Source organism: Gossypium arboreum, chromosome 3 (genome assembly GCF_025698485.1).
Source record: "Gossypium arboreum isolate Shixiya-1 chromosome 3, ASM2569848v2, whole genome shotgun sequence".
NCBI classification, from domain to species: Eukaryota; Viridiplantae; Streptophyta; class Magnoliopsida; order Malvales; family Malvaceae; genus Gossypium; species Gossypium arboreum.
In genome coordinates, this window is record NC_069072.1 from 10,151,709 (window position 1) to 10,174,714 (window position 23,006).

Below are 23,006 nucleotides of genomic sequence, written 5' to 3' on the forward strand. Positions count from 1 at the left end.
CTTAAGACAATACCGAAAGAAAAATCCACCTAGACTTTACTTGTTATTCTGGCTCCGAATCGGACGATTTATTCATTCAACTTGTTCCGTAGAGATCCCTAAGTTATGTTATTATCCCTATTCAAGACTAATAACGTCTAATCCCTAGATTGAATAACCGAGACTTTTCTTTAATTAACACTCTAGGGTTGCATTAACTCGATCTATGGATCCCCTTATTAAGTTTCACCCTAATCCAGCAAAATCTTGTCACCCTATGTCTAGGCGCGCAATCAACTCCGCTTAATTATGACAAATGTACTCTTAGACAGGGTCTATTCCTCCTCTGAATAAGAGCATGTCTTGAATCAGTATCTTGGGATATCAAAACAAGAATTAAGAACATATAATTAAGAACAAGTTAAATATTTATCATACGATTCATAAAAAAATAACAAGATTCGTCTTAGGTTTTATTCCCCTTAGATATTTAGGGGTTTTAGTTCATAACTAAATAAGAAAACATCTTAGAAGATTAAAAAGTACAAAACATAAAGAAAACCCAAAACTCCTGAAGGGAAATTGAGGAGAGATCTTCAGTCTTGATGATGAATCTGGCTTCTGAGATGGATCAATCGGCTTCCTTGGAGTAATTCCTTACCCCTATTCTCCGTCTCTCTTTTCCTCCTCCTCTAGGGTGTATTTATAGGCTTTGGAATGCCTAAAAAACCCTCAAAATTAGCCTTTTCCGAATTGGACTCAACTTGGGCTCGGCAGGGACACGCCCGTGTGTGATTACTTCAGGCCATATTCGAGCCTGTTAGAATGGCACGGGCGTGTGCTATACCTGTGTGAGTCGTGATTCGATTCTGCCAGATTGACACGGCCGTGTGGTCTGCCCGTGTGAGGAAGTCCAGGCCGTGTTAAATTCGTACTTTGGCCCATTTTCTCTATTTTTGGCCCGTTTCTCGTTCCTTTTGCTCTCTTATGCTCTCCTAAGTATAAAACATGAAATTAAAGCATTAGGAGCATCGAATTCACCAATTCTAGTGAAAAATCATCCATAAAATACGTTAAACATGAGGTAAAAATATGTATAAATTAGGGTTTATCATTTTCTGATTGATTAATATGAGTTGACATTAAATGATTTAGTATAATTGAATAGACTATTTATAATATGTATTGATATAAAGACTCACATGTTGAATGGTTGTAATTGACATAATTATAGTTTATTAACTATTACTTTGTGATTTATATGTTTTTACGGTAAGTTTATCGTTTTAACTGTTGAACTTACTAAGCTCTAGTATAGCTTACTCGTATAGTTTCTTCTATTTCTTTGTAGATTATGTTTTGTGAAATCGAGCGATATGATCAACTCAAAGAATCACACTATCTGAATATTTTTTTGGTAGTTTTTGATATGTTTATCTTATATGGCATGTAATAGATAATTGTAAATGTTTTGGTTACTTGTCACTTGTGGTATTTTTTTATACTTGAATGATGTTGTCCTAGTTAGATTTTGGTTCATATGTTTATATATATGCCTTGGCTTTTGGCTTGTAAAAGTCTATATGTATGTGTTTTGGTCATTTTGTTCAATGCTACTTGTGAATAACTAGACTATGGTAGAAGTAGACTTGAATGGATTGAATTGGAATGGTGAAATTGGCATGAGTTATTATAGGTATTTGAAAACTTTGATTGCAAACCAGTTTGGTATGAAATGTGAATTTGATTTGGCAATTGAATTGTGATGTCAATGAGGGCACATTGGTTATGCATTTAAGTTGTATGTTTTGGTGTGTTTTAAGCTTATTTGAATGTGTATTTGAGGTATGGAAATAGTTGATTTTGAGTTAGCTTGGTACTTAAGGTTTGGATGAAAGTTTGCCTTGTTTTGGAAGCTTTTTAAGGTGCACACGGGCTGTCACACGGTCGTGTGTCTTCTTGATTTTAAGTACAGGATTTTTCACACGATCTTAGAGAGTTACACGGCCTGACGACATGAATGTGTGGCCTCATTTTGAATACACATATGATCTGGCACACGGTCTTCAACACGGTCGTACGACTTTATTTCGAATACTGACATGGATGGGCACACGGCCTGAGACACGGCTGTGTGACCCATATTTCGAATTGTACACGATTTGGCCACATGACCATATTTCTGAGCCCCACGGCTTGGCCATACGGCCGTGTGACCTCTGTTTCCAAAATTTTCAAGTTTTTCCATATTTTTCTATTTTGATTCAAATTAGTTTTTAGGGCCCCGCAAGCTAGTTTTAAGGCCCGTAAATGTGATTATGCTATGAATGCATGTAGATTCGAATGTTGTTATTTAAGTTAATAAATGAATGGTTTAATGATGTAAATTGTTTTGATATGTGCCATAATACTCTATAACTCTAATCTAGTGACAGAGACGGACAAGGGGTGTTATACAGAATAACAGACTTGAATTGAGAAAACCATTGTTACCAGGCAACCTGAGATGGTAGGAATTGTACAGAAAGTCATCGTTATCAGGAAACTTAGGATGACATATTAAGTTGAAGTGATAATGAGCTAAACGTCACCTGGAATATGAATGAGCTTATAAGCTCGGGATTTTGTTGAGAAGGTAACACAAACTTGGGCTTTATGTGTAAGAAATGTATGTATTTTATTTTACCACATGTATTTTATGTTACCATATATTATAATATAATATAATATAATAACATAATATCATTTACTTAAATAATAAGTAAATAATTAATTAATATATGTATTTTATTTTACCACATGTATTTTACTATTACCACACACTTGTCACTTATAGCTTAATTGCTAATTTAATCCCTTGACTTTTCTTTATTCTATAATTAAGTTTTCACCCTTTATTCAATTTAGTCCTTACACCTAATTAATCTTAATTCAAGCTAATTCACCTAACCAAAATCTAATTAATCACACAACTAACTTCATAAATATTTTTAATAAATATTTACGAATTCATTTTACGACAACGGTGGCCCGAAAATGTATTTTTTTGATACTTGTAAATTTTGAGTCGTTACAAGTAAGGGTTAGTATTATATTGAAATTAGTGTGATAGTTTGGGATGAATTTGGTTGCATTAGGGAATTGTTTAATTTGGATGGAATATTTGTAAGTTGAGAAGTAGAGTGCTACTTATGCCTTGAAATTATAATATAATATGTATATGGTGGTTAGATTATGATCCTTGTGCTATAAAGATGTAATATGGACTTGTAGTTACTGTACATATTGTCAAAATCATCATAGGAATAAGGCTAGGCTTGGTTTGTATGGAAAATTGTTGGTTTGTGAATAAGTATTGTAGGTTCAGTATGTGACGTCATAATGTCATACGTATGTCGTCGCGATGAGTTACGGGCCTAGGTCACAGCCCGATAAGAATTTTGTTGCTGTGATGAGAAAGCCATTTGGCCAAATTAGTATATCACGTCGTGATGAGGAACCCTCTCACATCATGATATCGGTCTTGAATTTTGAAAATTTTCATTTTAGTCCCAATTCGACTTCGGGTTATCTATAGAGCTTCCGTAAGCTCGTATAAAGCCCGAGAGTGATTGTATTTCATTTTGAATGCATATTTGTTTGATCTGATCAATAAATTGTATATTTTAAATGTGAATTGATCGTAATTGCTTCGGCAGCGAATGTGACATATTGTAGCTCGAACCCTACGATAGTGTTGGGTATAAGGTGTTACAGAAATCCTTATGCCAATGAATGTATATAGAACCTCTGGCTCAAAAACAATAGTCAAGGTAATTTCGTTTTCCTTTGATTGAACATCTATTCATATACCATCATTAATAAAATTAGAAGGACCAGATTTAGCTCCTTATGACTTCCATCATTAATTTGGTAGGGGCAGCTTCAATTAACTCAAAATGATAACGATCCTCCTCCTCCTCTTCCTTACTTCTATTGGTGTAGATGTGCAACATGTTCTAATACTTCCTTTCTCTTGTAACCATTTCAACTTCTATTTGAGCTTTAAACATGATAACCCTCTTAATTTGAAGAAGACCTGTTGTTTTTTCTTGCTTTTTCTTTGATGAATATTTCAAATTCTTCCAGGATATTTTACTCACCCTGAATATTTAAGTTATAAAACATTGAATTTACAAGTTTTTCATTGCCTTGTGCAATGTCGCTGGGAAAATTGCAAACTCTCGATCTAACTCACTAAGGTTTCCTTTAACGTGAGCCATAAAATTCAATATGGATTTCCTATTGCCATCCATTATAGTATCTAGACTCAAGTAATTCCAAAACCCTCTATTTAACTTTACTTTTGAGCTCATCAGAGGCATTTTCTTTACATTCATTGGTCTTGTCCTCCAAGTCCTTGATAATGATCTCAGTCTACTTAAGCTTGTAGTAAGACCAATCAGTTCTCATCAATGCTCTTGAATTGGTCTCAAGATTATCTGCAAGCGTCAATTCTTTTCCCTTACTTTTAGTTAGTGTTGGAGATTGTTTTGTACTATCAATCAATCTCTCCTCCTATATTGTGCTCTTCAGCACACGCGTGGGGCTTTCAGCAACTTGACCTTCAAATTTCCCTAGGCTTTTGCTTTGGATTTAATGGCAATTCAATTTCTTATAGCTTATGTATTTTCTTATTAATTGGAGTCACCTATATCTAGTCACTATAAATGACTTTTACTTATGCTATTCAAGTTACACAGTAAGGAGCATATGAATGTTTGATTTCTGGCTTGAAATGTAGAATTTCGAAATGTCATTTTTAAAATGATTTAAATGCTCAAGAACAATAAAGAAGTAGGCTATCTACTCTTGTTTGCCAAAAAAGTGAGTTATTGTCATTAATCATATTTATAGGAGGCATATTTTCTATCACCTTACAATTTTGGCTATTCAAAGAGGTGGGTTCAACGTTTTTATGGAATTAGTACGTATTGATATCTGTCTATTTTGATATAATATATTTGATAAATATATATAAAATATTTATAAATGTAAGTATATAATATTAAATAAATTTTAAATTTACAATATTTATAAGTTATATAAATACTCATGAATAAACTTTACACATAAAAATACATTATTCAATAAATTCAAAATTAACAAGAAAAAAAATTGAAGGGTGAGTGGAGATTTTTCTTTGATAAGAGGGAGTTTTTATATAATATTTTAGTTTTTATATTTTAAATGTAAAAGTACGTTTGAAGAAAAGCTTTAAAGTTTAAAAGTAATTTTTATTGATTCATACATTCAATTAAATCTTTAACAAAATAATAAATAATTAAAATTATATATATTTAATATTATTCATGTGGTGCCTAGTGCACCATGTTTCGGATGATGTGACTTAAATTAACTAGAAGGAGCTAATGGAATTGATTTCAATGCAAAAAAGAATAATATTTGTTTCGATTTTTAGCACTGCACACCGTCCAATATGATTGAAACTAGTGTGGAAACTACCACCATGATTGAAATGACATTTGATCACCACAATCTTGAAATAGCAACACCTAGAATGAGCCAAACTCTGAATGCTGATACGGTGAGCATTTGCCTACTTTCATCCAAACCCCCCGCCCGCCAGAAAACAAGAAAGAAGAAACGAAAAGCCCTCATTTTGTGCAATGACAAATAAAACATGACCGTAGTGACAAGGACAAGAAGCCCCAACAGTCTTCTACCATGCAAATAGGCTTTTATTTTTATTGTTTAGAATGTGTTTGCGAAGGCCCAATCCGAAACCAATCATCCCTCGTTTGGTTTTAATTAATAGGCTTTTCCAGATGGTAATGATAATGTTCGTTGAATTGAATCCGCGAAAGTGAGGATTGGAGATACGACTGACGGAGACGAAATAAAAATTATGACGGACGCTTGCATAAGAGCCGTTGTGGAATCTATCCACTCTTCTCCCACGCAGGCCGTCCTCTATCTCTCCGGCGGCGCCTCTCTCGTATCTCTCTTTCTATCTCCAAAATTAGTTCTTTCTTTTAAATAAGGATTTTGATCTGAATGATTATCACTATTTATTCACTATTTTAAGCAGGCCTTGGGGTTGTTGATGTCAGTTCCTGGAGCTTCAAATACGGTGCTGGAAGCTGTTGTGCCATACTCCAGAATGTCCATGATCCAATTACTCACTAAGGTTCTTTTCTTTCTTTCTTTTTTTCAATCTGAAAATGGATTTCCATTTTTAAAATTTTTCTCTTTCATAAAATAATATTTAGTAAATCAGATTTTTCGGTACAGATTCCTGCCAAATATTGTAGTCAACAAACTGCCGATGAAATGGCTTTGCTCGCTTATAATCGCGCGCTGAAGCTTTCTTCTCCAGGTTCTGAAGTTCCTATCTAGTTTTCGAAAGTGCTTTTTATCTTCTATCCCCACTTTCACTCTAGAAGTGATCGATAAAACATGAAATATCGTAAGTTTGGAAATGCTTGTTCTCTAATTTTCTAGGAGACTGCGCAGTAATTTTAAATTATTCTGTTGAAATTTGGAATCCTTGCTTGTCTTTTTCCTAATCTAGATATTTAAAGTATTCTGTTGATTATATTAAGAGTAAAATAGTAGAGGGAATTGGAAATGTGTTTGCAAAAGTGAGCAGCCTCTACTTCTTTAATTGTATCATGGCCAGTTTGTGTAACATGGGGTTATATTCAACCATCTGAATAGGTTCTCCAGTTCTTGGTGTGGGGTTTACTGGTTCTTTGGCTACCACCCGTCCGAAACAGGGAGACCATAGGTATGTTTCTTCAAATCTACCGTTTGTTAACTGATATGTAATGACCCATTGACAGTTTGGTTAAGTGACTGTACTATTTTTGATTGAATAATGCTTTGCCAAGTTGTAATAATGGTCTTTTGACTTGCCCTTCTGCTTGGTTTGATAGTATTTTTTGGTTAAGGTGATTGTTAGTCTCCCTTTTTTGATGTGTAGGTTTCACTTGTCAACAAGAACCTCTGACCGACATTGGGCATCCACAGTTACTCTATCAAAGGTAATTACTGTTTTATTTTTTATTTTTATTTAAAAATTAGCTCTTGTACACTAGATTTGCATTTCTCTTATCTGATACCGAGTCTTTTAGGGCTTGAGGAGTCGAGATCAAGAAGAGAAGGTTTCAAGTTACTTCCTACTGAAGGTGTGTGATATCTACATGTACATTATTTTTTGATATATGTTTTAAGAATCTATTACTAAATGCTTATTTTATCCGCTAATTTTTTAAATAAATTACTGATACTTAAAATATCTTGAAAAGGTAGAAAAAGAAAAGTTCCTGATGATTGTTGAGTTGTTGTTTGTCGTGCTACATCTCTTGATAAATACCACTCCCTCCGTCCCACTAAATTTGTCACAATATGACTTTAATAGTAAAAATTTTCAACTTTGACTTCTTATTTTTTAAATTTTATTATAAATAAAATTTTGGGAAACTGTCATAAAACCTTCAATGAAGTAGTCTCTAAATATAATTTTTTATAAAATTTAATTAATTAAGTTATATAATATAATTTAGATCAAAATTTAAAATTTTACCCCAAAATGTCAATTATGACATTTTTATTGAGACAAAGGAAGTATAGTTTTATTTCATTTTCAGCACCTGTTGTATATTTTAATGGTTTCAATAATGTGGCTATAGGCGATCGCTAATGCCTGCAAAGTCTCTTCAACATTTGATTCAGAGTTGACTGAATCTGATGTTGTTGCAGATGAATGTGAAAGGTTCTTTGATGAAGATAAGGAGTTAGAGCAACTTATAAATGGGCAAATTTGCTTTAAGGTTTATCCGTTTTCAAGTGGTATGGTTCAATATTTGCTGAATTAATCTCAATTACAATTTATCTTGACACCTTTTTTTTCCCCTTTCTTTTTGAAGTATATCTTTTGATCTGTTATTTACAGTATGGAAACTGCTTTGCTGAGACAGATAAGTCAAATGGTGATAGGAAGATTATACTCCCTGGATCCTTTAATCCGTTACATGATGGTCACCTCAAGCTCTTGGAAGCTGCCACTAGGTTTGTGAATGTGTTCTAGAAATTAATTGTTAATTCGGTTAAGATTCATTCACGATCTCATTTGCTTTAGAAGCTGGTTGCTTTTGGCCATTTTGATCAAACTGGTTCTAGCTGGTAACTGGATATGCACTTGTCTACTTCTTGTAGTCTCTGAAACATACTTCAGAGGGCTGTCTATTCATAATTTAGAGGTCATTTTCATCAAACCGGTTCTAGCTTGCTAGTGGATATGCACTTTGCCTCATCTTTTGTAGTCTCCAAGTCTATATATATATATATATGAAAGGATAGGTGAATTGTGCTGTTGGGGAGCATGTTGAAGTTTAGGATCAATGATCTGATAGGCCTCTCATTTCTTCCTTCTTTATGACACATTCCAACACTCATTTTTGCCTAGTTAGTGAAGTTTCTAGACCAAACATGATAAGTTACTCATTAAAGGTTCATTATGGTGCAGCATTTGTGGCGATGGGTATCCGTGCTTTGAATTATCTGCAATTAATGCTGACAAACCTCCATTGTCAATACCACAAATCAAAGAGCGTGTTATGCAGTTCGAAAAAATTGGTGAGGCTAATTACTTTTATAAACTCTCTGAAGTTTTAATGTATATGTGGTGGAAATTTTGATTCCTTGAATGTGAAAACTGTGTGATATTAAGGGGAAAAAAAGATAATTGGCTGCAGGAGTGAGCTTGGATCTTGAGTTAGGAAATCATATTGGAATGGCTAGATGTTTTCATTAAGGAGTTTGTGCTTTTTTGTTAGTTTATAGCATGCATATTAATGTAGTTGGTTTCCTAGGAAGTTAAATTGGATTTCGACTGAATGTGAAAGTTAACACTTAGGGTGCATTTGGTTCACTGAATGTAACATTACATCCTGTATCTTCGCATTTTGGAATAAGATTAAGTTGTTAGGATTTGCAACATTTTGGCCACCCAGTAATCTCACATTCTCAAATAGTGTTAATATGCCAAAATATAGGGCATATAATCTCACTACCACCCATTTCTTAGGTTATCTTAGATTATGGACGTAATATTAATTTTTTGGATCAATTTATCTTTTGTTTTTATTATTTTAATTTGTTTCGTCTTTTGTTCGTAAATAAAATTTAAGCCGAACTAAAAACAAAAATCTCTCTTTTTCTTAACAGCGGAACAGTAAGTGTCATACTTTAAAATTATAATTATAATATTTACTCTAAAGATTTATTTATTACTAATATTAATTAAGATTATTATTATAATCTATAAATTGATTTCAACATCATATCTTATTTATTAATATATAGATTGTAATAAAACAAGAATTGTCATAAAAACAAGAATTGTCATAATTTATCTTAATTTTATGGAGTTTGAGACAAAAAAAGAAAACTAACTAAACTTGTTAAAGAAAACAAATTCTATAACAAGGACAGTGTAGTAAAATGTGTTTTTAGTTAATTTTACATTCCGTCAACCAAACATCAAAATCTTACATTCCAGCCAAATGAAGCAAATAAGGTAATGTAACATACCCCACATTCCATCCCATAATCTTAAATTCCCATAATTCTATTACTAAAGGTAATCTTAGATTCCTTGAACAAAATGCCCTCTTAAGGTTATAACATGTTATAAGTAGCATATATTTTGTTCCTTAACTACACTGCATATTCTTTTAAAAAGGTATCTGAACATAATTTTCTCATATACTGAAGGATTTTATTGCATGGTGAGCAGACAAGGTGACAAGTAGAAATAGTCAAGGCACTTGCAGGCGTTTGGTTGTCTACATCTTTTTCTATTTTTTTTGAACTTCCTAATATAGAAATTTGTATTTCTTAAAATGATGACAGTATGTTGTATCAGTTTTTTATTGCATTCTGAATCATATACAATTTTTTCAGGGTTCCCTAATTGCTATTATTTTGATTTTACAGCTTTTATAATAATGAATAAGTGGTTGTGTTTCTATAATGGCAGGAAAGACAGTAATAATTTCCAATCAGCCTTATTTCTATAAGAAAGCTGAACTTTTTCCGGGTAGTGCTTTTGTAATTGGTGCTGACACTGCAGTGAGGCTTATCAATGTATGACACTTTGAATTCCTTAAATATTATGACATTATATCATGACACTTTATAGTCCAAAGTTTCTGTTAAAATAATTATGCATAATTTTTTCAATCGAGAGCTTCATGAATAATCCTCCTCCTAAGTGATAACATCAGTATAATGGTCTATTTTATGATTAGGGAGCAAGACCTAAGTGTTAAGGGAACATTTAACATTCTTATAGGCATATTTGAGCTACATAAACAAAATAGAGAAGATTGGTTTCAGATAATCTTGAGCACAGCTTAAGTTGCCATTTCGTTCCTATAGACAACTTGTTGAATTAGCTACCTTTTGATCTCATTATGTATTGTCCGTCTGTAACTAGACTTCTTTTTTTGTTTTCTATGAAAATGCAGAAATGCAGAAATGTATTAAAACATCATACAGAAATATTTTGCGATGAACTTATTTTTGAGAATCATTTGAAAAAAAAATGCTATAAGTTTCATCTTTGATGAGAAGTAAAGTGGTACCCTATTATATTTTCTAGCTGTTGCTGCTGGTGAAGTACCTTTGTAATAAGAGAATACTAGAAAATATAAGGCAAAAAATGGTAGTTTGCATAATTAAACTCATCAAAAGGCTGGCTTTTTACTTTGTAGTTTTGGAAACAGGGAAAGGTAAATGTTTACTTTGCCTTGGATGTTGAATTAGCTATTAGGGATATATGAATTAAATGAAAATATTGCAGCAAACTATATACGTAATTGTTCCTCTGGGCATGGTTTAGGGTAGATACTGCAGTATCTGATGGACTAATAAAACAAAACTGGATGTTTGGGTTGTACTACTGCTCCAAACCCTTTGCTATCCATTAAATATTGCTGCTGGGGACAGTGCAGATGAGAAGTACTGATCGTTATTGGATTTGGCTGCTTTTTTAGAAACCAAGTCTTATGGAACCTTATCATATTCCTCAGAAGTTTGATGAGTTTGCTATATTTAAACAGTGAAATATAATATACATTTAGTCCATAGATAGTGACCTGAATAAATGCATTCAGGGTTGTACATTCATTTTGATGCAAGATGTTGTTAGGTTGGAATTGTTGAAGAGTATGTCAAGTTTTGCTACTTATTTCTCTTACCTTGCAGCCTAAATACTATGATGGGAGCTATGATAGGATGATAGAGACACTCTCTGGATGCAAAAGAACAGGATGCACCTTCATTGTGGCTGGTCGGAAAGTTGATGGTACTTTTAAGGTATGCCAAGCATCAGAAATATTGGTTTAAACACATACTTATTCATATTAGTTATCCAAATCATAGATTTTAGCACAAAACTTGTCAATATTTCAAAGTGGAAGGAGGGTGTATCGTAGTTATTTTAATAGTTGTGCTATTCCCGCAGGTTCTTGAGGATTTTGATGTTCCCGAAGTGTTGAAAGACATGTTTGTCCCAATACCAGCTGAAAGGTTCCGCATGGATATATCCTCAACTGAAATAAGGAGAAGCTGTGGACTGTAGCAGCTTTTTATTTTATTTTAGGACTCAATAAGCATGTCATGAATCTATAATTTCTTGTTATTCTTGTAATATGTGTTGCCCATTTCACTTTATATTAAAGCTTTGGTGTATATTGGACATGACAGTAGATATTCGTTATCAAATGCATTCAAGACTCTCTCAATTCAGTTTGTCAAAATTTCGAGTTTGCCGCTTTCTTTGTCCAATTTGCTCAAGGCAAGGCAGAGTTGGCACTATGCAAAAATTTTGGTTTCAAACTTTCTTCTTTCATGTTTTATACTTTTTAGCATATTTTAATTTGACATTTGCTTTTATATCTTTATTTATTCTGGTATTTTGATGGGTCATATAAATTTATCTATGAAAAAATTGGTTGAAAAAGGGAGTTTTGTTTGATCAAAAGAAAACCGACAATCAAATTTATTTTGGTTTTATTTAAATCGTGTTCAACAAAATTCAGTTTGTTTAACGCTTTAATCTTTTCTATTTTGATTTGTTATGGTATTTTAGTTGATGTATAAATGTATCTAAAAAAATTTCAATGGTAACTTTGTTAGATCTGATGATGAGTTAGGTCACCCATTTAGGTTCAAAGATATGCATGAAAAATAAGAGAATTTGAATAAAAATATAGACTTGAAAAATGAGTTGATCCGGCCTAATTTACATGTCTATACTTTTTTTTCCCTCTATTCTACCGAATCAACTCGAAGAATGGGGCTAAACGCTCCTAAAGAAATTGAAAGCCTTCTGAAAGGTGGGAAAGTATTAGTTAGAAAATTTATTTGATGGTAATGTTTAGTTAATTAGCAGGTAGCATAATAATAGTATTATGTATGTTTAGCTGAAATCAGACAGCTTCTGGTTGTGCTTCAGGTTGGGTGTTTTTGAATGTTGTGATGAACCTGAAAAGTTGTTTTCGTCTTAACCCTTGAGGGATTTTATGAAATTTACACTAGCAAATTGCCTGTTGTAGTATGAGTGAGTTATTTGGCTTTTTAAGTATACTTTTTTTAATGTGTTTTCAAATCGTTAAAAATATTTATTTTAATATTTTTAGTATATTTAAAATATTATATTTTTAAAATTGTGTTTATATAAAATATAATTTAAAAAATTAATACAAACGAGCTAGGTCGAGTTTAAATTTAATATTTTTAATCTGAGTTTAGTTTTAAGCTTATTTTCGGACCAAACCTAAATTTAAAAAATAAAGCTAAAATTATTATGATTCATAGATGGTTTGCAATAAAGTTGGGGTTATCTATGATTTTGTCAAATATAACATCTTATGAATATGAGCAGTAGCCACTTTATCTGCTAAACATGAGAGTCTAACATGGGGAGGATAGAAAACAACAGGAAAATGGACAAGAAAGCCTAATAACAAATTATTGTCTACCTAGATTTGACGGCTGTTGATAGATATGAGCTCAAGTAGAGGAGATTGACAGAAGAAATTTTAGGGCTTTTTTTTTTATAAAAATAGTTAAAAAATTTTAATTAATTATAAATATACGTCACTCACTTGTCATGTCAGATTAAAAAAATTATTTTTTGGATGAAACTAATCAATTTGACGCCACTATCTATATAAATATAAAAAAACCAATATTTTTCAATATTTCGGAGTCTTAAAAATAAATAATAGTGGTAGAGTCATAGAGGATTGCACTGTTACTTTAATGTGTCAATTTTTTTAAAGTGATTATTTTTTAAAATTTAAATTCAAATTTAAAATTAATATTAATATTTTATTTAGTGAAAAATGAAGAATGATGCCATCACTTTGAGACATTATTTTTCAAAAATTAAAATTAAAATTATTATTTTATTTGATAGTGCTATAAAGAATTACATTACTACCTTTTATATGCCACGACAATTGGAAGTGACCTAGAACCTCGCATAGTTGAATAATGTTCAAATTCCATTTCTTCAAATAAGCAAATATTTCTAAAACCAAAGCAAATATAGAGAAAAAAAGAAAGAGTTTGATGAATGTATACAATCTTCTGCTTTTGGCTTCTTCAATCCCATCACATAATGCAATGCGTTTCTTGACTGATAAATACATGGTTTTCAAAGCCATTGGCAGCCATGACAGACAAGCAAAAACTCTGTTAGCTTTGAGGGAAAGGAACCATGTGAACTGTTTGGGACTCACTGCTTTTTGCTTCTCGAGTAGCAGAGTTGAATATCAGCCATTGATTTCCACTAAAGAGAACTTATTAGGCTTCTCAATGGTCACCACAACTTAACTTGGAGCCATTTTTAAAAATCACTAGATTCAAAACCCAGATAAAAAATTTAGCAAATGAATGAAAAACTCAAGGTTTTCAATTATGAGATTTGGGAACAAACATAAATGTGGAAATGAAGACAAACAAAAAAAATTTTAATTTTAATTTTAAATTTTAAAATATAATCACTTAAAAAATTCTGACACTGGCAACATTATTCTTTATGATTCCATCACTATTATTTATTTTAAACCCGAAATATTAAAAATATTAATATTTCTTTGATATTTATACAAGCAATGTCAAATAAATTAACTCCACTCAGAAAATTATTTTTTAATTTAACAACCAATGATTGGTTGACATGACAAGTGAATGACGATAATCTTTTTAACTCCACAAACTTTCACTATTTATTTTAGATCAATTACGTACATAATTATAAAATAAATATTTTTATAATTAATCAAAATTTTTAGGTTAATTTTATAATAAAAAAACAAATTTTAGTACATCTTTTTTTTCTCAACAAAATTTCCCATTTTACTTTAGGAATTAGTTGCAGCAACTACAGCAACTTTAGTTTCCTTCGGTTGGAGTTTGTATAAAATTAGTTGAACGAGGTCCTCGTCTCCATATACCATTCCTTCATTGACAACTCTCAATTGCTTCCCCTGACCTTTCCATACAAAAGGAGTACGTTCCACATTTCAGAAAAACTGAAATAATTTTAGGCTCCATTTAATTGAAAATAATTTTGAAAAATAATTTTAAAAATAATTTTTATAAAATAATTTTTTTAAAAATATTATTTTTAGTATTTGGATGAATCTATATAAAATATCTTCTATTGTTTAGTAAATTTCTTAAAATATTTCATAAAAGTTGTTTTCAATTAAACATACATTTGAGATTTTCTCAATTTTTCATTGTTTAATTAAATTTATTTTTATCTATAATTTTATACTTTACATTATATTATGTTAAATTCAAATTCATTACAATATCATTTTTAATTACATGACTACCAAATAAATATTTTTATTTAAAAATGCGACATCAACAAAATTGACAAAAAATTTAACGATGTCAACAATTAAACTTGATTTTCAAATTTAAAAAGTAAAGAGACTAAATTCTTAAAAATAAAAATACAAAGACTAAATTGCAAATCTACAAAATGTACATAAACTTATAACATATTTTAACCTTTATACTACAAAACATTTCTTATTAATGTATTTATAATTATAATAAATATTTATTATTAAAATATTAATATTGAATACTTTCTATAATATGTAAATAATATTATTTAAAACTATTATTTTTAAAATTTATTTTAAAATAAAATTAAAATATTAAATAATTTATTAAAATAATAAATTATATTTATTATATTAATGAATTTATTATATGACTAAATATAATTAATTAAATGTGTATGCTTAATAATATTGAAAAATAATATTTTAATACTTTTAAATATTTTTAAAATAAAATAAAATTTATTATCAATATAAAATATATAACTTGATTTAAGTTAATTTTATATAAAAATAAAATTATATATAAAAGAGCTCCTTTTCAAGGAATAACTTACGCTTTCTAAAGGGACAAGTCATTTTACAAGAAAAATGACTTATTTTACATTGACACATTTTCCGTTGATCAAGTTGTTTTCTGTGAAACAAACACAGGAAAATGTAAAAAATATTTTCCGTAAAATCTTTTATATGTAAACAAATGGACCCTAAATCTAATTTGGTTAATTTAGTTATAGTTGAATCTAAAGCAAAACTTCCAAAAAAAGATAACAGCAGATATAACCTATTATTAATGTATATATTAGTGAAGAATGAAACAATGTGCCACTTTTTACTGTACTTGTATGACTGGATCAAACAATGTAAAACATTGATTAAAGATGACTATACGATTGAGAGTAATTAACATGCAGCAATATTGAGAAAGGCACCATATCATCATTGAAAACGTGGCCAAGTAAGTAGGTAAAATATTAACAACGATAGCATCCTATATAATATAATTTATCTTTGAAGCTACACAACTTATATTCATCCATAAGCTCATTTAGTCTATTCATTCTTGATCTATCAATACCTCTCTTGACAGATACCACCAAAATTTTAGGGAATTAAAACGACGTGAGGCACAATAGAGTCAGACCTTACCAAATTCAGGAGGCTGCTCTGTCATGCCAACGCCTTCATTCTGATGTTTCTGCCATCCACCGGTATCAGCTCTAGAGTGAGCCCAGTAATAGAAGACTGATCCCACCAATGACAACAAAGTTAGAGCAGCTCCAGCAGCAAATACGCCTTTCCTCAGTGTAGCACATGAAATGTTCTCTCCGCCAAAGATTCCTCTGTACTTGGTGTGGTATGCATTTTTTGCTGATCCCGCCAGTAAACATGCCTCAGCTCCCAAAAAGCTTAACCTAATTCATTGCTCATATTTTGTTAGAAAACAAACTCAAACATTCAAAATGGTTTTAGTGCACTAAAGATACTAAGATACTTGCCCATATTGTGAATGGGGTCAAATAATGGTATCTCCAAGTGATAAGATTTAGTTTTAAAGTCATCAGTTGGTTGATAAGATTATTGACAATAGAATGGGGGTGATAAGATTTTTCTCATTTTAACTCATACTAGGAGACAGCTTAAAACATTATTGATGCCTATTTGCAGTGTATAAATGGGCTTAAAGATTATGCTAGCAAGCAAAAATTTAGGAGGATTTAGATAAAGTGATGCTAGGAATACCTAAGAAGAAAATATTTCAATTGGAGGTAATTCTCATGAACATGGAAGGCTTAGTTGTAATGGGGTTGACAGTGGTCATAAAGAATATGATTATGGGGATAGATACAAGGCAGGAAAGACCATCCTGGATTTAGTTGTATCTTTTGACTCAATTTTATGAAAAAATTATTAAAGGACTCTGGCTAAGACTGAAATAAACGCAAGCAAAAAAGACTACTTTATGACCACAAGGGTAGGGAGGTTTTGTTGCATAGCTAGCTAAATTGATTTCTAGGTTTAGATGCTCATTCCAAAGAGACATAAGAAAGTGAGACATGTCCTAGACAGTAGGATTAAATTACAGAGGCGAAAGGGGACACATAAACATCAAATTAGTTGTGAACGCAAACACTAAAGGCTCAAAGGTTAGGAGAGTGCAACTGGAATTTTTTATGATCACAATACAGCTGTGTTTGAAGTTGAAGTTCTATTTGACTACTATCAATGACCAATCTTGTTTTTCCATATGGTATGAAATGTTAGGCTAACAAGAAGCAACATATACAAGAGACAAGTATAGCGAAGTTGCAAACGTTAAGATGGGATGTGTGGTAAGGCTAAGAAAGATGTGGTTAGAAACTAGATATTCACCTCCAAGTTGAGATGGCTCTTAAAGAAGATAAGGTGACAAAGATTAGCCACATAAGAAGCAGATCGACAGCTTAACATGTTAGAATAATGAAAACTTTGGTATTGCATTGGATAAAATATTGAAAACCACGACCAAAATAGACATGGATAAAATTAATAGAACTTGAAGAGAGGCCCGGCATAAATGTTTCTATGTCTTAGTTGCTGTAGCTTGTTTGTTTGATTGGTTTAAGACGAAAATATACTTCTTACCAGTCTATTGGCTTTGAAAACTTTGTGAATGGTTAGCTTGTTAAAGATTGAAAATGCAAATCAAAAGCCCATTAAATAAAAATGTTCTCAATTAAATCAACGAATAGAAACATTATCAAATTTAATAAATACAACAGCATAATACTGTACTTTGCAAGTATCATAAAGCATTAGTAATTCAACAGCTAGGATCTTTGTACAACCTGTTAGCCTCTAAGTTAACTTTGTGGGCTCCATACACGTGAATAATTGATTATACCAGTGGGGAAATTGCAGCGCATCCAGACAAAACCAACCATTTCCATTTCAGAAAGCCTATAATCTAGATAATCAGTTTCTAGACTGGAAAATTTGTTCCTCTAAATTACTAACAAGAATACTAGATAGATCTTCCAAAATGAACTCAGGCAAAGCAAGTAAAAATATGTTAAATCGAAGTGGTAGAAAAAGAATAAATAAAAAAAAGGGTAATCAGATTTGACTTAGGTAAATTTACCAGGAGAAAACGAAGAAAAAGATGGCGCAAGTGGTGGATGAAGTGGCGGAGACAAGGCCTTTGCCAAAGCAGAGACATCTAGTAACGCCGTTCACAACAACCTGGCTAAGAAGGAGCAGACCAAAAGCAGATAGTCCGTACACCGTCGACGCATCCGTACTGTAGAGGCAGTAGGTCCTCTCGTCGTACTGATCAGGCACCACCTTAGCCTTCATTTAAAAAAAACCACTAGTTAAGTTAAAACAACAGAAAATTACAGTTTCACATGTGAGAGTGAGAGTGAGAGTGAGAGCGAGAGCGAGAGTGAGAGTGAGAGTGAGAGTGGGAGTGGGTACGAAGCTACGGCGTCGTTCAGCGCCGACGGCGAAGACGAAGGCGATGAGATGGAGAGCAAAGATGATGGCTAAAATAGGGACGGACATGGCCATTGTTACGAGTTTTTGGGTTGAGGTTAAGCCTTAAAGGGAGGGAAAATGGAAAGGAAAAGGAGGGCTAAATAGATGGGGGTTCTCTTCTTTTGAGGTTTAAGAAGAAGACAAAAGAAAGGAAAGAGGTAAAATGTCTTTTTCTTTTTCCACGTTATAATTCAATTATTTTACTTTTTCAATTCAAACATTGTTAGTATTTTTCAAAATCTGTCAAAGTGCTTTGGTTAACACTTTACACCATATTTTCACAATTTTACTCCTTTTAAAGATATTTAATCTAAGTATTGTTGAGTCTTAATGTTATTGTCATTGATATTATTGTCAGTATAAAATATGTAAATTTAGTTACGTTGAAATGTATTATTCTCATATTTAAGGATTGAGGTAGGCTATTCATGATTTTAGACATTATATAAAAAATAACAAATATGATAAAAACCTATAAACGTTAAAAATATATATATTATATGTAAGTATAACAAATAATATTGTTGCCAATGATTCCAACTTTGATGGTTTAAGATTTTTTAAAATTTATTTTGGTTTAAGTTAAATATATTTTTATTTCGAGTTTGATGTGTTTTATATTGAATTGATTCTAATTTTAATTGATTTAATATGTATTATTTATGTTTGTTTTATAAACTCTTTTGAAAGAAATAAGTAGTATAAATTATTATTGTAGTGACAAGTGAGTCAAGTTATTTAAATATTTTACATTAATTGTAAATGTGAATATTGAAAAATGAGTTTAGGAAGAGTTTGAATCCAATAATAATACTTAATCTTGGATGAATGATTTCGCTTCAAGTTTAAATTCATCTTTGAACCATCTGGACAAGATTTACAAATTTTGAATAATGTCTTAAAAGCTATGTAATTTTCATTTGGAGTAAACTTGACATGAAACCTCATATTTTAAAAGATCGAGTTAAGAGATAGTTTAAAATATGTTTTGTGATGTATAATTTAATCTTGTACTTAAAAGCATCACTTCTTTTCATAAACAATTTAAATAATATTTAGACACATTATTTTTCAAATAAATAGTTTGAGCTCGTGTTTAGAAGTAACAGAAATTAAGCTCGTGATTGGAATCGAATCATAATCATTTTAATGTATTGAAAACAAACGATTGCCCCCAATCTCTTGATAATCCGTCATTTTTACTTGTGCTTGGAACTAGTATAATACCTTGCTTGTGATATCTTGAAATTCAAGTTTTTTGTTCCATATCAGGGTTGTATGTTCGTGTCTATGATCAATTTAAATGCATTCAAAGTATAAGGTCCTTACATGCCTCTTCAATTCAGTTGACATGACTAGTTTCCGCACAGGTAAATAAAATAAAAAATACTAAATGATTACCCTTGTTATATTCCTTTGAAAAGGAAATGGTGTGGGGGCATTACCTGCTGCTTTGCTTTTTGGATGCTTGCGGAATACATTATTTGATTAAAAAACAAATTTTCCATTTTAGGAGATTAGTGGATAGTTTGATGGTTCATTCAGCAACAGCATATAGAGCCGAGCAGGAGATGATGGGATCCTTTCCCTTTGTCCTCAACCGCAATTGATGAAAGACGGCGACGTTGTTGGATTTTCGATTTTCCCAGTTGCTCACTGCATCTCTGGATTTACGGATAATTTTATGGGAGCTGCATATGTTGGGGTGCATTATTTTTCCAATAATTCCAAACGCATTTAAGTGCAAATTTATAAAAAATAATACTACCTTTTTGACTTATAACGCCGCTCGCCAAAAGAGATATTTAAGTTCAAAGCTGGCAATATGCTTTGTGATTGTGACCTTTTTTTGGTGTTTAAAGTAGTACCATCTTTATTTTTCCAATTTCACACCTATATTATCAAATCATTTATCACTGTGATTCTTAGCACTAATACTGTTACAATATGGGTTAGGTTAAAAGCTTTAACCAATTAAACCCCGACATGTCAGCATAAGATTTGTTTATAAATTAACATAAATATTTTTTGCTGGTGACATTGGTACTTGTACTTAAAAACATGCTAATAAAAGGATTAAGATTGTGTTATGGATAGCCAAAGAAACAGAGATGAAATTAATATAAAATAAACATCACGATACATATTAGGGAAACAACCATCCTAATAAAATTCCCTTCATTATGTCAAGTAAAACATGAGATTCTATATTTTGTCATCCGGACAAGGGGACAAGGGGACAAGGCCTGGTTTTCTTTGGCTTATTCATAATTCATACATAAAGCAAGCCCGCGTGAAACTAACATATACCGATAGCAAGCAAGACTCACCTTGGCTCGACCTCAGCTCTGCTCTCCATAGGCTTCTAAATCGAAAATTTTTCATTCGCTGCCTCTCTAATGCCTTGTTCCAACTTTTCTCCCGAGGCAGTTTGTGTTAAAAAAAATTTCCCCAGTTCTTTCATAAATTGTTACAAAAGACAATCACCCCAAACTGAACTTTTGACCTTGACCTCCAAAATTGAAGTACTGTAATTTGTGGGTGATGTTTGACAAGTAACGGTTGCATTTCCATTTTGGAATGGCTAGGGGTACTACTTTTACAGATATAGCTAAATATCACCTGCGGCAAAAAAAAAATGAAATCTGGTCGATGGTCAAGAAGTCTTCTCAACCAACTGTCAGCAGCCTGAAAGACGTTGTTCGCCAAGTGACCATCGCTTGCTCCATTAGGTGTACTCAAGGAACTCTTAAACTTGTATGACGCAAGACCAAAAACAGGCAATTGACTCTTCAGACCACCATCCATGTTATTGAGACCTGTTACAACCGGTACCTGATCACTTTGTCCACTTAAAATATTTAGAAAAAAACCAACAGATGAGGTTTATTTGCCATTACATGGGTGCTCTCGGAGCTTATGCAAGCACAAACTATTAGTGATTAATGGCAAGTCTGTAAAACACCAGGTTGTGCAATCAGTATTTTGGTTAACATTAAGCAGCAAAAGTTTCTATGAAAAGGCATTTCTGTCCACAAAATTATATCAAATGAACTAGGAATAGGACTTTTTTCAGGCAGAGCAAGATAACTACTTCAAAGTCAAACAGGAGGACCTTAAAATCACTTTTCATATTTTTAAAGTACTTATGCATTATGAGACTTAACACTTGTTAGAGACGTAAAAGATTCAAATTTACAATTTACAAGTGAAAGCTGGAAAATATAACTTAACAAGAAAGCCTAGCATATTCCTTAGTTCACAAATAGGAAAGAAGAAAGTTTCAAAATGAAATTATTTAGTACCTCCTACCGGTGTATGAAGATAATGGTAAGTCAGAAAGCAAGCATCTAGATCTTTTAACGTAGGTCCAGTGGGTATTCTGTAAATTGGATACCTACGATAATGTCAGAGGAACACGTCAGTTACATATGCAAACACCAGTTTAAAAATAACTTTTAAGAAAACTAAATAATAATACCATGCCACCGAAATCCAGCTGGAAGATAGTAAATCACAGCTTTTTAGCGTCTTCAGTTCAGGGAACTGGAAGGCCAGATCTACAATCTGTTGTCATACATTTAGTTTAGGAAGTGACCAAAAATGAGAAAGGCATTGATTCAGATATTAAATGACACCATGCTGAGAGAGAGAGAGAGAGAGAGAGAGAGAGAGAGAGAGAGAGAGAGAGAGAGAGAGAAGGATGGAAATACATATACTAACCTTGTCAGCTAAAGGTTCTCAGCTGCATGAAGGGTCGTGCTCAAATTACTCAAAAATCAAACAATTTTGAGAATTGACAGATTCACCGTCGTCATCGCTAGATAAGTCTTCTCGAAATATCTGCTGATCTCCCATGGACAATCTATCCATCCTAGGAGACATCTCACTTGTCATGCGTGATTCCTTTTTTCTCTAAAAGGGTTTGATCCTCTTTCAGGTTCACAATCACTACAACCATCACTGCAGGAGTCCCTAAAGTCACTATCACTGTCCTCACCTTGTTGCCTATCATAAAGGGAATTATTTAATATAACATAAAATATTTTATATAATTTTAGTTGAGGCAATTATCAAACAATAAAAATTGCTAGCAAACTACTAAGCCAAAAAAACAAAAAAGGAAAAAGGTGGGTTCTTTGAAAATCTTTTGCTTAGACAGGAATCTGTTTCTCAAGACAAAATAAGGAGAGGAGACAAAGAAAAAAAGAAGCAAAAATGAAAGGGGTGGAGAAAGGAGGCAAGGCAACAGCGCCAGCAACATGGTTAGCATTTTCACTTAACTTCGGTCTAGGTTAATAACAAATATAATTACCAAGTCTAATATTTCAGCTCTATAAGGAAGCAACTCGATTTCGTAAATAAAATTTAATACAAAGCAACTGATTCACTTCAAAACTATCACTATAAACACTCAGATACCTAGATCGTGCATGGCATTTTTGCATAAATAGGAACTGTGACACAAGACAATCGATTTGCGACGGAGACATAAGTCATCAAGTAAAGAATGAACTTACACCTTCCCAGAAAATGCTATAAACTAGGTGTTAGAATTAAGTGACCCAAATT

The 23,006-nt window shown here is 32.0% G+C and overlaps 2 protein-coding genes, 1 long non-coding RNA gene and 1 pseudogene across 7 annotated transcripts; 1 reads left to right on the top strand and 3 right to left on the bottom strand.

Moving 5' to 3' along the window:
* Window positions 1-5,463: 5,463 nt before the first annotated feature.
* Window positions 5,464-11,807, top strand: LOC108454279 (uncharacterized). 5 transcript variants are annotated; one of them, XM_053025506.1, is made up of 12 exons: window positions 5,464-5,810; window positions 6,071-6,169; window positions 6,274-6,358; window positions 6,700-6,769; window positions 6,965-7,025; window positions 7,116-7,169; window positions 7,674-7,833; window positions 7,962-8,052; window positions 8,510-8,619; window positions 10,025-10,131; window positions 11,254-11,364; window positions 11,513-11,807. In XM_053025506.1, the coding sequence occupies exons 1-12, from the start codon at window positions 5,739-5,741 to the stop codon at window positions 11,627-11,629; spliced, it is 1,137 nt and encodes a 378-aa protein (XP_052881466.1). In that variant the 5' UTR covers window positions 5,464-5,738; the 3' UTR covers window positions 11,630-11,807. The 5 variants fall into 5 exon arrangements, with proteins under 5 accessions (XP_052881466.1, XP_052881467.1, XP_017608181.1 ...); XM_053025507.1 differs by having other exon boundaries at window positions 5,468-5,977; window positions 6,093-6,169; XM_017752692.2 differs by having other exon boundaries at window positions 5,471-5,977; window positions 6,068-6,169.
* Window positions 11,808-14,259: 2,452 nt separating this feature from the next.
* Window positions 14,260-15,556, bottom strand: LOC128290123 (uncharacterized). The gene is made up of 2 exons (XR_008279765.1): window positions 15,476-15,556; window positions 14,260-14,546 (listed from the first exon to the last, which is right to left on the bottom strand). It is a non-coding gene; the product is annotated as an uncharacterized LOC128290123 (long non-coding RNA).
* Window positions 15,557-15,837: 281 nt separating this feature from the next.
* Window positions 15,838-18,566, bottom strand: LOC108454204 (uncharacterized). Its single transcript, XM_017752583.2, has 3 exons — window positions 18,375-18,566; window positions 18,040-18,248; window positions 15,838-16,333 (listed from the first exon to the last, which is right to left on the bottom strand). The coding sequence occupies exons 1-3, from the start codon at window positions 18,465-18,467 to the stop codon at window positions 16,057-16,059; spliced, it is 579 nt and encodes a 192-aa protein (XP_017608072.1). The 5' UTR covers window positions 18,468-18,566; the 3' UTR covers window positions 15,838-16,056.
* Window positions 18,567-20,529: 1,963 nt separating this feature from the next.
* LOC108455124 (uncharacterized) lies at window positions 20,530-22,483 on the bottom strand (annotated as a pseudogene).
* Between the last annotated feature and the right edge of the window lie 523 nt (window positions 22,484-23,006).